At 38.5% G+C, this 15739-nt stretch overlaps 1 protein-coding gene across 1 annotated transcript in view; it reads right to left on the reverse strand.

Moving 5' to 3' along the window:
• Positions 1-3167: 3167 nt before the first annotated feature.
• Positions 3168-15739, reverse strand: part of xkrx (XK related X-linked) — a 44180-nt gene continuing 31608 nt past the window's right edge. The window contains exon 3 of the mRNA XM_057850321.1: positions 3168-10120. Coding sequence (XP_057706304.1) covers positions 9273-10120 — 848 coding nt within the window. The 3' untranslated portion in view covers positions 3168-9272. The remainder of the gene's footprint in view (positions 10121-15739) is intronic.

The following is a 15739-nucleotide window of genomic DNA, read 5'->3' on the forward strand; positions in this document are numbered from 1 at the left end:
TGATTCCATGTGAAGGGAAAAGGTACCGTTCGCGCACACACCATATTATTGTTTGCAGTAGTCTAACACATTCACCTAACTATAGTTTAGGCAGACTTCACTCAGCGCCCTTGACACAGTAAAGCAAGTAGAAAACAAGTAGAGCCAGCCCGGATAACAAAGTTGATAGAGGGCGCTTGAGACGTCAAGACCAGCGTCGGTCGTGGTGGGAACCACATCCCATCCGCACACGAACCTAAGCCGCCCAAAACCGGCCACAGAAGGGAGGACCCAAAAGCAAAGCCCGCACACACCTCCGACCCAACCTCCTACACCACGGACTTAAAAAACACTGGACACTGAGATAACACAGATTTTGCTGCTCGGAAACATGTAGCCTTGTTTTGGATCCAGAATTGTCCCTCCATCGTCTGTTTTTTCCTTGTTTTTGACCATTGTCGACGAATAAATTGTCAACCTGCTTTCGGTGAGTCTTTTTCAAACTTTTGGAACATGGAGTCAGTACAAAGGGTTAACATCAGAGATGAACGCGCGAAATTCCGCCTTTCCGGTTGGCGCGCGCGGAGACAACACCGGCAGAGCGGCACTTTGTTTGGCTGTCACTGTTTCCGTGCGGCTTGTCTGGGGAGGCGAGTTTCAACACATGGTATTGAAACACTCCCTACACTTGTCGCTGTGACAGTGCAGCAAAGCTGCATGTGCTAAATCTGTTGGCCCTCTGGGGCCCTGCTGGCTGGGGGCCCGAGCCAATTGCCTGGTTTGCCTAATGCAGTACTTCTCAAATAGTGGGGCGGGCCCCCCCAGGGGGGCGGAGGGCGATGCTGGGGGTGGGTGGCGCATGTGACCTTGGGGAACATACTTTTTTTGCGAAGTAGAATAAAGTGTAATTGCACATTCACTGAGTGTGTGGCAGTGGCGCTCTCATTTTCAGCATGTGCACAGTATCTTTTAACCAAACAAGAGCACACAGAAAAGAGCACTGGAGATATGAAAAGCTAAGAAAAAGAAATATGTAGCATTTGGCTTTGACTTCTAGTACAGTGGGAGACGAGGAAAGACCAGTCTGTTTACTTTGTCTAAAAATGTTCGCTACGGACAGCAGGAATTCTTTTTTTCAGCGAAAACGAGCCGAATATTGCGAACAATTGTCCCGTTTTGTCAGTGTTACATCAGTAAACCAGCGAGCACTGTCAGCATCACATAATGTGGCACACAAAGTTGCTCAATGCAAAATAATCAACACCAGAGCAAAGAAGCTGATACTGCCTGCAGCAAAAATAAAAACTGTCTCTCTGTCCAATGACGAGAGACAGCGAGAACCAAAAGTGGTATTTGCCACATGGCAAAAAAAAAAAATGCCACATGGCAAAAAAACCTTTGCCACATGGCAAAAAAACTTTTGCCACATTGCAATTTTTTTTTGCCACATGGCAAAACATTTTTGCCACTTGGGAAAAAAATGCCACGTGGGAAAAAACACTTTTGGTTTTCGGCCCTGCTGCCAGTACTGCTGCTTGTCAGTGTCCGTCTCTCTGTCCAATGATGAGAGACAGCGAGAACCAAAAGTGGCATTTGCCACATGGCAAAAAAAAATGCCACATGGCGAAAAACTTTTGCCACATGGCAAAACATTTTTGCCACGTGGGGAAAAAAATGCCATGTGGCAAAATACACTTTTGGTTTTCGGCCCTGCTACCAGTGCTGCTGCTTGTCAGTGTTACATCAGTAAACCAGCGAGCTCTGTCAGCATCACATAATGTGGCATACCAAGTTGCTCAATGCAAAATAATCAACACCAGGGCAAAGAAGCTGATATTGCCTGCAGCAAAAATAAAAATTCTCTACGTCCAGTCACGAGAGACAGTGAGAACCAAAAATGGTATTTGCCACATGGCAAAAAAATGCACTTTGGCAAAAAACTTTTGCCACATTGCAAAAAACATTTGCCACATGACAAAAAAATGCCACGTGGGAAAAAAATGCCACAATGCAAAATTTTTTGCCATTTTTGGTTTTCGGCCCTGCTGCCAATGACACGGTCATTTATGTTCTATTTAATTTTTGTTTTTTCAGTCTAATTGTTTTGCATATTGTCCTCTTGGGTTAATGTTGCGAATCAATTTGAATTTATGATTATTAATTGATTTTGTTTTTTTTTTTCAGTATCAAATGGTCAAAAAATGTACATTGAGTGTATTTTCAAAATTCTTTAATATTAAAAAGGACACAATGTTATGCAGAGGTATACTTATATAATAATAATTTTATAGACAAATGATGCTACAGTACATTTACAGTGGCGGCAGAGAGTTGGGAGGGGGGGCGGCAGGGCCGGCCCAGCCTATACGCAGACTATGCAGCTGCTTAGGGCCCATGACCACTAGGGGGCCCCCAATCTGGCAATTGTTTAATTTATATTCTATTTTGTTTACTACAGTTTGCTTTATTTGACTTTTGTGAGCTTTGATACTTGATTACAAGCCTAAAAAAAATAAAAGTTCTTCCTTAACTTCTTTCTTTCCTCTTTTAGAAAAAGGTTTGGCGCTGTCTACTGTAAGTACTGACAATCATTTGGGGTGAGAAGGGGGCGTAACAGAATATCATTGAACAACACTGGCCTAATGGGACGCAACGCCTCTGATTACGGGTCACTTACTATAGATTTTGGGGCATTTATAGGTCACTTCCTGTCACCTGCCAGGCGAGTGGGCAGAGTTCTGGCGGTGACCAAGCCGAGTGAAGTCGACCGGATGAAACAGTGACTGTCAGACGGAGTGTGGAAGTCGTGGAAAAAAAGCGACAGTGGGCCAGTAGCGTTAGCTCGCTGTGTTTTGGTTACGTCCTCACAAGAGGACTAAGGTTCTTCAAACTTTTCGCTGGTAAATCTTCATCCTTTTAACCGAAAACTAAAAGTTTTCTGCGCCAAATTTAATTCACATCTGTAATATATTTTTTTAATACTAATACAACAATTAGACGTCAAATGGGGGCCACAAAATACTGACCAGTGGCTTACAATTCACCCCTGAGCCGCAAATTTGAGACCCCTGTTCTATTTGAACTAGGGCTGTCAAACGATTAAAATTTTTAATCGAGTTAATTACATCTTGAAAATGAATTAATCGCAATTAATCGCAATTCAAACCATCTACAAAATATGCCATATATTTCTGTAAATTATTGTTGGAATGGAAAGATAGGACACAAGATGGATATATACATTCAACATGCGGTACATAAGGACTCTATTTGTTTATTATAACAATAAATCAACAAGATTGCATTAAAATTATTAACATTCTGTTAAAGCGATCCATGGATAGAAACGCTTGTAGTTCTTAAAAGATAAATGTTAGTACAACTTATATAAATTTTATATTAAAACCCCTCTTAATGTTTTCGTGTTAATAAAATTTGTAAAATTTTCAATCAAAAAATAAACTAGTAGCCCGCCATTGTTGATGTCAATAATTACTTACACAATGCTCATGGGGTGCTGAAGCCTATAAAATCAGTCAAACCCAAACGCCAGCAGAGGGCAGCAAAACTCCATAAAACACAATTAACAAGTGGGCATTTCAATGTACTGTCATTTAAATCTATCTGAGCGGGGCATGTGCGTTAATTGCGTGAAATATTTTAACGTGACTAATTAAAAAAATTAATTACCGCCCGTAAACGCGATAATTTTGACAGCCCTAATTTGAACAGAACAAGAACATTCAACTCATGCATGAAAGGGTTAGGAAAAACTCTTTTAATTTATTAAAATTTCAACTCATACAATCAAGGCACCGACCACAAAAAAAGTAAACAATAAAATGGTGAGAAATTAGAAGCTGACTCAGTGTACGAAATGTAGACAAGTGGATGAGTAATTACAGGAACATTTTACATTACAGTACACGACTATGAAAAAGTTGGGAAATATTCGGCGATTCCTTTGGAAGTTTTAAGATGAGCATAAATTGAATGTTAATGTAAATTGGATGTTAATACTTCTAACTCCTCCGAATATAGTTTAGATGTTCTTACTCAAAACCTCAAAAAAAGTTATTTTCCATAATTTTTGGAGTGTACTGAAAGAGTTAATTAAACAGCTTTTTTTAGTAGTTACAAAAATGGTATCAAGTTGTTGTTTTTTTGTGTACCCAGTTAAAATTTTTTGTAGTGTTTAGGTCTGAATAAACCTGCGGCTTATCGTCCAGTGCAGCTTATATAGAAATGACTACTATTTTGTTGTGAAATTTGGTGGGTGCAGCTTACTGTATAGTCCAAAAATCACAGCAATAATAATAATTTTAAAAAACTATTGCAAGATCTTCATTACCAGTAATTGTATTTAAGTTAAGCTTTTTATAAGACCAAAAATAGTCACTTGCCTCAAGTTTATTTCATCTGTATTTTATGATCATCTTAAAATTTCACCCTGAAGCCGTCAACTCCCAAATTATTTTTAGTAGCGATTTTCCCTGCTTTTCCACAAAAAATGACTTAGTTCAACAATTGTAAATGTATTTGCTCATTCAGGTCAAAATCATATTGTTAGCCTCAATGCATAATTGCTGAAGTCTTTTTTTTTAGGCCAAATTGTGACATGAAAATTATGTATAGTATAGTATGATATAGTATTAGTATTACATTATTAGCATAGTAAACGTATGAGCATTAGCATTAGTATAGTATTTTTAGTATCGTACAGTATATTAGTATTAGCGTAAGTAATGTTATAAGTATTAGCGTTAGTATAGGTATAGTATAGTATTAGTTATAGTATAGTATAAGTATAGTTATAAGAACAGTTATAAGTATTAGTACAGTATAATAGTATAGTTATAAGTATTAGTAATAGTATATGTACAGTATAGTACAGATATAAGTAACAGTATAGGAAAGTTAAAAGTATTAGCATTAGTATAGTTATAAGTATTAGTATCGTACAGTATAAATATTGGTATAGTTAAGCATTATGGTAAATGGTGTTACGCTTATATAGCGCTTTTCCACCTTTGAAGGCGCTCAAAGCGCTTTGCACTATCTCACCATCCACCTACTGGTGACGCAGCACCAGGAGCAACGTGGGGTTCAGTGTCTTGCTCAAGGACACTTAGACGAGTTCATCAGGGTGAAGAATCGAACCCACAACCTCCGGGTTGGGGGACAATTACTCTACCACTGAGCCACGCCACCCCATTAGTGCATTAGTGTAAGTATAGTACTGTATAATAATATAGTTGTAAGTATTAGCGTTAATATAGGTATAGTATTAGTAATAATAAAGTACAGTATTAGTATGATTAGTGTCGTTATAAGAATAGTTATACTTATTATAGTATAATAGTATAGTTATAAATATTATTTTTGTTTACTTATACTATACTTATAACTATTAACTAATGCTAATACTTATAACTATACTATACTGTTACTTGTACAATACTGTACTTATACTATATTGATACTTATACCAATACTTATAACTATTACTTATACTATTAACTAATGCTAATACTTATATCTATACCATACAGTTGCTTATACAATACTGTACTTATAAGTACTGGTATAAGTATCAGTATAGTATAACTATTACTTATACGATAATGTAATGTAGTAAACTAAACTATTACTAATACTTATACTATTACTAATACTTATAACTACAGTATATGTACAGTATAGTACAGATATAAGTAACAGTATAGGAAAGTTATAAGTATTAGCATTAGTATAGTTATAAGTATTAGTATCGTACAGTATAAATATTGGTATAGTTATAAGTATTAGTGTAAGTATAGTACTGTATAATAATATAGTTGTAAGTATTAGCGTTAATATAGGTATAGTATTAGTAAAGTACAGTATTAGTATGATTAGTGTCGTTATAATAGTTATACTTAATATAGTATAATAGTATAGTTATAAGTATTATTTTTGTTTACTTATACTGTACATATGACTTAACTAATGCTAATACTTATAACTATACTATACTGTTACTTGTACAATACTGTACTTATACTATATTGATACTTATACCAATACTTATAACTATTACTTATACTATTAACTCATGCTAATACTTACAACTATACTATACAGTTGCTTATACAATACTGTACTTATACTATACTGATACTTATACCAGTACTAAACTATTACTAATACTTATACTATACTATTAGTACAGTATTGGTATCGTATTCGTGTACTATAATAATATTTATACTATACTATACCATCTGCATTCTGTCACTTTGTAAAAGCTTTCAAGTTGGCCACAGGTTAAATGGAAATGTTTTTTTTTGTCCTACTGTACAACAGTACAGTATTCGTAGTTTTGTTTTCCAAAACCAGTGAAATATGATTTCGGCAATTATGCTACGAGGCTAACGATAGGTCTCTTTCCCACAGATCTTGTCGTTTTCCTCCTAGACCCAAAACCAGTTTCAGTAAGGCGAGGCCACGTCTCAGCCGGTCGAAGCAGTTCGACAACCGGCTGAGAAAACCTAATTCCTCTGACTTTGTCCTCTTTCCGTATGATGATGCGAGGTTCCGAAGGCTGGGTTCGGATGAACTTTTTGGCTCGTGTCCATAGCGCACCTGCTCTCAAGGCACTCTTTGTCCCATATAGGCTACATTCTTGAGGGGGTGCAAAATCCACTTCGGGAAGGAAAGGCAAGCAAAATAAATGTCCAACGAACATGATTTCTTTTCGGTAGGTACACCTGCACTATGTAAACCCAGGATTGTTCCATATATCCAAATATATTCCACATATTAATCTGGGACATTTCAGCAGCTCCCGATTCTTTCCCCTAATTGGACGCCTAGTGCAGTCAATGCAGTGAGTTACCATAAAAACTATTCAAGTGTAAAAATTTAGTCGCCACCTTGCTAGGGGTGCGTCAAAATATCGAAATGGTGACCCATAAATGACCCAAAATCAACAGGAAGTGACAAAACAATCAACAGCAATTGACCTGAAAATTTACTGCCATTGACGGACATAGACTTTATTGTGAAATAAAGTATTGTGATATAGCGTATCACCTTACCGATATATTGTCACACCCCTAGAGGGAACCCTAACCTAAAACTGAGGCAGATATGCCAACCACAAGTTAGCCATCCTTCCTAAATTTCCGGTTAATTCTAATGGAACGCTTCCAATTAATAATTGAAGGTCAACCGATATATAGGGCCAATATATGGACTTTTTTTCCAAGATCGCCCGATATCATCCGATATGATAGGATGACCTCTGTTCACTGTTTGGGTGATGATCTTTCTAAAAAAGGTCGGCCGATATATCGGGTCGATATTTGAACGTTTTTCAAGATCGCCCGATATCAGCCAATATAATAGAATAACTTATGTTCACAGTTTATTTTTTTTTCTGAAATTGATTTTTATTTGATCTTTCTTAAAAAGGTCGGCCGATACACTGATTTTTTTTTTTTTCCAAGATCGCCCGATATAATCGAATAACTTATGTCCCCTGTTTGGGTGATGATCTTTCTGACAAAGGTTGGCCGATATATCAAGCCGATAGATGGACTGTTTTTTTTTTCCACGAACACCCGATATCAGGCAACATCATATGATAACTCACAATTTGGGTTATCTTTCTTATAAAGGTCGGCCGATATATGAACTTTGTTGAAGTTCGCCCAATATCAGCCAATATAGAAGCTAGAATAACTTACGTTCACTGATATACTGATATATCGGGCCTAAATATGAACTCAAATGGCCCGATACGATAGAAAATTGGTTATGTTCGCTGTTTGGGTGATGTTCTTTCTTATAAAGGTCGGCCGATATATCGGGTCGATACATGGACTTTTTTCAAGAACACCCGAAATCAGCAGATATCATACAATAACTTAGTTTAGGTGATCTTATAAAGATCGCCCGATATCAGCCGATATAATAGAATATGTCCACTGTTTGGGTGATCCTTCTAATAAAGGTCGGCCGATATATTTTCACTGTTTGGATGATGATCGTTCTTATAAAGGTTGGCTGATAAATCAGGCCGATAGAGGGACTTTTTTCAAAACCGCCCGACATCAGCTGATATAATAGAATAACTTATGTCCACTGTTTGGGTGATGATCTTTAAGAAAGGCCGATATATCGGGCTGAAATATGATCTCAGATCGCCTGATAGGAAAACGGTTATGTTCACTGTTTAGGTGATGATCTTTCATACAAAAGTCGGCCGATATATCGGGCTGAAGTATGAACTCAGATTGCATGATAGGAAAACGGTTAGGATCTTTCTTACGAAGGACAACCGATAAATCAGGCCGAGGGACGAACTTTTTAAGATAGCTCAAAATCAGCCGATATAATAAGATCACTTACAGTAAAGGTCGGCCGATATATCGGGCCGATATATGAACTCAGGTCACCCTTTTTACTGTTTGGGTGATGATCTTTCTTATAAAAGTCAGCCGATATATCGGGTTGATAGATGGACTTTTTTCAAGATGGCTCAAAATCAGCCGATATAACAGGATAACAGTTTGGGTGACCTTTGCCATGAAGGTGGGCCGATATATCGGCTCAGGTCGACTGACAAGAAAATGGTTATGTTCACTGTTTGGGTGATGATCTTTAAGAAAGGCCGATATACCGGGCTTATACACAAATTCCGATCACCCTGTTTGGGTGATGATCTTTCTTATAAAGGTCGGCCAATATATCGGGCCGATATGTGAACTCCGATCACCCCCGCTATGTTCCCTGTTTTGGTCATGATCTTTCTTTAAAAGGTCGGCCGATATATCGGGCTGTTAGTTGGACATTTTTCAAGATCGCTCAAAATCAGCCGATATAATAGAATAACTTATGTTCACTCTATGGGTGATTCTCTTTGTTAATAGGAATTTTGCACCACCTAGTGGCCAGTGTTACCAAAGGAGTTAGCCTTAGAAAAAATGAACCTTGAATATGGACAGTTATCTAATGAGCGTTTTAAGTACCTTTCAAAAACAGCTTGCTTTAAGACATTCGCTTTTTTTTAGATAAATCGGGCTTCGAAAATTCTATATCGGTCGACCTTTATCTACAATCTGAACATATTCCACCATACAGCGCGTACCCAAACAAAAACAACAACAAAATAGCTGCGTCATTTCTTATCTTCTGTCGTCAAATGAAAGATCATTTAATTTTTCTGCATAGCTAAACAAATTTCTCGGACCGATTTCATGAAATCGCATTGGGAACGACATAATACAGGTGTCCCTACGACCGGCATCTCAGGGATATTCCGTAATATCGTCCAGGATCGCCGTCTCCTGCTGATCCGCGTTGCCGTCCGGGTCTTCCGACAGCAGTCCGAGGGGTTCGTCGGGCATCAGCACCATGGTGGCGGCGGTGGAGTAGGAAGGAGCCATTTTCCCGGCCCGCCCGGTGTTCTGTCCCGCCACTGGCCGGCAGCAGACGCACCTCAAGCAGTCATGGATGTTGTAATGAAAGAGGCTTCGGCACGGGTGGAAGAACTGATAGAAGATCAGCATGAAGAGCACGGCCAGGCTGTAGCAGATGACCAGCTGGACGGCCAGCAGCGGCGCGCAGACGTACTCGTAGAAGTCCGACTTGAAGAAGTACCACAGCGTGATGAGCAGAAGGTTCTCGGCGAAACGCGCGCCGTAGTACATGGCCAGCCGGTCCCAGCGTTGCTTGCGGTCGATGAGCTCGGCGTGGCCGAGGTCCAGCTGCACGGCCGACCAGCAGAAAACGTTGATGCATGCGTAGAGCAGCGTGAAGAGGCACAGCACCACCACCGTGCCCAATTTGGAGAAGTTCTTCTCCACGTCCTGGGCCAAGGAGCCCTTCTTGGCCCAGAATTCAGCCCAGGGCAAGAAGAAGAAGAAGAGAAGGTTGGCCATGCCCACCAGGATAACCCAGTGGGTGAGCGCCGTGCTCATGAGGACCAGAGCGGTGATGCGCGTGGAGATCTCCAGCCCTCGCCACAGGATCATGCACAGGTAAGCGGGTACCCGGAAGCGCACTTTGTAGTCGTCGTAGCGGATCTCGATGGCTAGCACGCTGCATACCAGGGCCCCGTATATGACGGAGATTTGTGTGATGATCATCAGAGTCACTGCAAAAACACAACACAACTGTGTTCAGCCACAGATTTCACTATCAGTTGACGGTAAACTGGGCCCCTCCGTTGGGGGCCTGTTTTCAAAAACTTAAAATTTAAATATTTTCAAAATCAAAGCCGCTAGCGACCTAAAACTAAAACAGGCTCCTCCCTTAGGCATATTTATGAGTCTCCATGAGCAGCGGCAGCAAAAAATTCATGGTCGTTCCTTCATAAAATCCTGATTAATCATTTTTTACACAAGTACAACTAAACTTGGCTGTTTTAGATTAGATTTTAGATTTTACACTAGATGAATAAAAATCCCCCCCCTCCACCCCCAAAAAAGTAATTACCAAATGGAGAGATAATCACCTATAATCCGCTAGCTTAAATGCTATAAAATGCTAACGTTTACAACAACTGGCTGACTTGCATAGCAAAAACCCGCTAGCTTAATGCTGTATAATGTTTACTACTACTAATAATGTTTACACTAGATGAATAAAAATCACCCCCCCCAAAAAAATAATTGCCAAAAGAGAGATACTCACCTATATTCCGCCATCTTAAATGCTATAAAATGCTAATGTTTACAACAAGTGGCTAACTTGCATAGCAAAAGGCCACTATCTTAAATGCTATATAATGCTAATGTTTACAACAATTGGCTAACTTACATAGCAAAAGTCCACTAGCTTAAATGCTATAAAATAACTTTTTTAACAATGCTCTTAACAAATAGTTTGAACACATATTCCCACAACAAAGGCTAAATATAAACTAAACTTTAAACTAAATTACGAATGCATAAAAAAAAAAAAAAAAACACATTAGCTCAAATAAAAACTTTACAGGGAGCAGCTGGATTCAGCCATGTGAACTAAGGTATGTCGCGTTCACTGTCACCACTAGATGGCAGTGTATCCACCCAAATCAATAAAACAATGCAAACACTTCCAAAACAAATCATTACAACGCCACTTTAATTAAACAAATAATCGGCCACCCCAATTTAATTAGAATATTTTTTCTAATCGAATTACTTGAGTTAATCGATTAATCGTTGCAGCCCTACATAAAACACATAAAAGTCGATTTTCTTTGTATGTACGCAGAAATGTCTAAATTACTATTTTTTTTTTTTTAGCCAAAAAACAGTCAGTTGGCCGAAAATGACCTGATTATTTGAATGTAAAGTTACGCTATTGTGTATGGACAACACCCAACATGGTGGCCATCACAAAACTACGACCTTTTTAAAGTGAAAATTCTTGTAAATAAATACTTAAATCGAGGAATTTCTCTAGATATGAACGTAAAACAGTCTAGATCAGAACTGCTACTTAACTTCTATTCATATGTGCAATACTTATTTACGTGCAATATTAATCTGCAATATTCAATGCCTTCACTGTCAACTGTTGCTACTTCAATTATTTGCCTGAACATCGGACTACCTCATACATATTTCATGTTTATTTAAGTTTTATTATCTTATTCTTGCAAGCCACTTTCGAGATTTTTTACTTGTCCTGCACTTTAAAGGGAGATGCTCCACAATTTCATTGTACAACCGTATAATGACAATAAAGGGCTATTCTATTCTAAAGTCCACTAGCTTAAATGCTATATAATGCTAATGTTTACTAAACAGAGTTTGTGGTGCGCACTAGCAACAATGTGGTGCGCGTCAAATTGTTTCTGGTGTGCACCAGATTGCTTAAATGCATTTTATTTCTGTCGATGTTGCTTTTGGCGCTCCGTTAAAAAAACAACAACAACAAAAAACACTGCGTCGTGCAAATTTTTGGAACGTTTCATAATTCTGTCAGAGTGTGTGGGCTGCATGGAAAAACATTCGTCAAAACAGTAGAAATATTACGTATGTATTGGGACCTTTGTTTTTTGCAAAACATCCCCACAACAATAAAAAATGCTTACCAACTGTTACTAAACTAGCATGAGGTATGTCCAACTACGTAAATGTACCCATTACAAAAGGATTTGGAAAAAAAAAAAAAAGCCAAGCTTTCTCAACTGCCGCACTTTGCCCGACTCGTCACTTAATTAGCACAAACTTCCTTCTCATGAATGTTGGCAAACACGTTCTCCCACATTAAGTGCACAATCTGTACACATCTCTTCCTCTATTATTACTTTATTGACATATTAATTCCAGCTATGAGTATAAAAGTTTAGAGGTTGAATTTAGTTCACTTGGAAAAATGGTGTAGGCCCACAAATTAGGAAAAATACAATAGTGAATAGATTTGGGACAAAATAGCATTTCGCAGCATGATACAAGACGTCATGATACGCATTGATATAGTACAAATATAGTTTGTCATAAAGCAGGGAAGATTAATTCCTGCTTATAATATGTTAGCAGAAGAACAGGCTTCCACCCACTTCACAACCAAAGACGAGTAATAGCAGGTAATTAAATCAAAGGTTAATCAAACTCAGGGTTATCAAAACGAAACGACAATCATCACATAACAACAAACTGAATAGCACAACTAGCAATTAATGAAACAACTGGAACAGTAACAGAAAAATAAATTAGCACGGACGTTTTAATGTTCAAATCTGAAGCGCTGCAATGCAGGCTGAGTGGCATGAGGTATGTAGTAAAAGACTTTGAAAAACATGTAATTAAAAAAATATATATATATTTGAAGGCATCTTTGTCATTAAGTGTCATCCGGCAAATTACAGTGCCCTCTAATTATTGGCACTAGGCATGTGCCGGTATGAGATTTTCACGGTACGATAACCGTGAGCAAAAATACCGCGGTTTCACGGTATCACGGTATTGCAATTATAGCTCCAAAATTTTGAGATGTATGGGTTTAAAAAAAAAATTTAAAAATCCATTGAACAGGATTTTTTCAAAACATATTTGCAAATTGGAACATGAATATAATGTGAAAATAAATAAATTAACAAAAAATACCAAATATTATATAAAACTAAAATAAATAGAACCTAGACTATACCCACAGCCACAGCTCAAGTTGCTCAATATTAGAGTAAGAACAAAATAATTGCTATAAAAAGTAAAAACACTTCTAAATAAAATTAAAAATATATACTGTGTGACTTTTTTTTGAGGGGGGAAGCTCAAGTGAAGTTTCTCCATTTTCAGCCACTGTGTCAACTCTAGTCTACATGATGCCATGCCTTTGTGTTAAAAAGAACAAAGCATTCATAAGTTAGTTAAAAATGTATAAGTTAGTTTTATAAATTAGTTAAAATGTAAATATTGTTGAGGAAAGGTTTCATCTAAAAAAATAAATAAATAAAAAAAAGTGAGGAGTGAGACCTCCTCTCTCAATTAGCGATCTTTGACGTGATTCTTTTTCTTTCCCCCCTTCATTCAAGCTTTTCTCTCACTCAGCGGCTGTGAGACATAAAACGTCGACCAAGCTGCTCTCCCAGTTTAGCCTAGGCTAACATTCGTCTTTGTAAGTTTTAGTTAGTTTGTATAGAGCCTACCCACGTACCACGTGCTCGCTGTATGGTTCCGCCCACTTGTCCGTCATTTTGACTCTGTATTAGCATTGTTTTCAATTGATGGCGGAATTTAAAATGCATTTCATGGAAGACCCGGTGCTTTCTGATGCAGCAAACTCACTGGATCTGTTGCATAAAAGGCGTTATGTGGAAAAGCTTCGTTCTATACAGTCGCCAGATCCATATTTGATGCCTAGATCGATGATTTTTGACCGGCTGCCTTCACCGTCTCTGCCTGACCCTGATATTTACAACTATCTTGTCCACACAAAATCAGCCTATTCTCACGAAAGTTTGAAAATCTTTAAGAGCTTGGAGGCTTATAAATGCTACGTTGCTGGTTGGGTGAAACAGGTCCTCGTACACGAAAATTCGGCAGGAATCTTGTGCTCGGAAGGTGAGTTACGAAATTTTCAATTCAAAATCTTTTGTTCTTGCTAACATCCACTGTCAAGTCTAATGTATTTCATGTCATTTGTCAATGGAGCTAGGGCTTTTAATGTTTATATGGTTTAGCGATAGCACTCACTACATACATACGTGTATGTTGTCGGCGATTAGCCTAGCAATGATCTTAATTGTGGTTATTTGTCAGCCCCGTAGACGAGGCCAGTTTCTTTCACTTGGTACCAGCTAAATATTATTCAAAAAATAACGATGGTGGAAGAAAGGGAAGTCACAAACATCTTGAATTTGAAACTATGTCGTACTACGTCGTATGTTGTCGGCGATTAGCCTAGCAATGATCTTAATTGTGGTTATTTGTCAGCCCCGTAGACGAGGCCAGTTTCTTTCACTTGGTACCAGCTAAATATTATTCAAAAAATAACGATGGTGGAAGAAAGGGAAGTCACAAACATCTTGAATTTGAAACTATGTCATACTACGTCGTATGTTGTCGGCGATTAGCCTAGCAATGATCTTAATTGTGGTTGTCAGGCCAAAACCCTCTAAATATATATTAAATGCATCTTACCGGATATAAAATGACTACTACATAGTCTGTGGTGATTTTTTGGTGTCCAGTTTTCACGTCGAATTGCAGCCGTCCATTTCGCTCTCCTCTTTGGATCCCTCGGAATACGGTAAAACTTCAAGTCTCTCCTTCCATCTTCTCTGTTAGTGCAACCAACAGCCACTCACGCCTTCACCATTTTGATTATTAATGTTAAGGAGCAGAAAAACACGCCGTAAATAGGAGAAATGTACGTAGCCGTAACAGGTTAACACTATGTTTTGACGGACAAGTGGGCGGAACCATACAGCGAGCACGTGGTACGTGGGTAGGCTCTATATTGAATTTTAAAGGAAAATGTGCGTTTTGTTTTTGGCGAACTTTTTAATGGTGCTACTGCTATCCTGTTGAACCCAATCACACGTGGAAAAATACAATTGTACAACGTTTTAAATGTATTTATTTGTATATTTCACCACGATTTGAGAGCTCAATAAATTGAAGAAAAGTACGCCTTGTGTTTGGAGGATTTGTTTTTGGGTTTGCTGGCTGTTTAGTGACACTCTCGGCAACAAACGGGAAGGGGTGAGCGGTGCCGCACCAAGCCACTTCGGCTGCATTTTGGCACATGAAAAATAGCGAGTACCGTACTAAGGTATGACGGAAAATTTTAGTGGTTTTGAAACCGCGATGTTTTCACACCACGGTAAACCATGAAACCGGTAACCGGCACATGTCTAATTGGCACCCCTGAAAAAGATGTGTTTTTTAACTTCTAATATTTTTTAAAAATTCAAATAATATGGGACCTTAATGGAAAGGTTTCACACAAAAATACACACGGTCCCAGGCTTCAACTGGGACCGTGTGTTTTGGTCAGATGAGACCAAGATTGAGCTTTTTGGCAACAAACACTCTAAGTTGATCTGGCGTGCCACGAAAGATGTGCATGCTGAAAAGCACCTCATACCTACTGTGAAGTATGGGGGTGGGTCAGTGATGCTGTGGGGCTGTTTCGCTTCCAAAGGCCCTGGGAACCTTGTTAGGGTGAATGGCTTCATGAATCCTTTGAAATACCAGGACATTTTGAATCAAAATCTGTTGCCCTCTGCCCGAAAGCTGAAGATGGGTCATCACTGGGTCTTTCAGCAAGACAATGA

This window comes from Corythoichthys intestinalis, chromosome 11, assembly GCF_030265065.1.
Source record: "Corythoichthys intestinalis isolate RoL2023-P3 chromosome 11, ASM3026506v1, whole genome shotgun sequence".
Lineage (NCBI taxonomy): Eukaryota > Metazoa > Chordata > Actinopteri > Syngnathiformes > Syngnathidae > Corythoichthys > Corythoichthys intestinalis.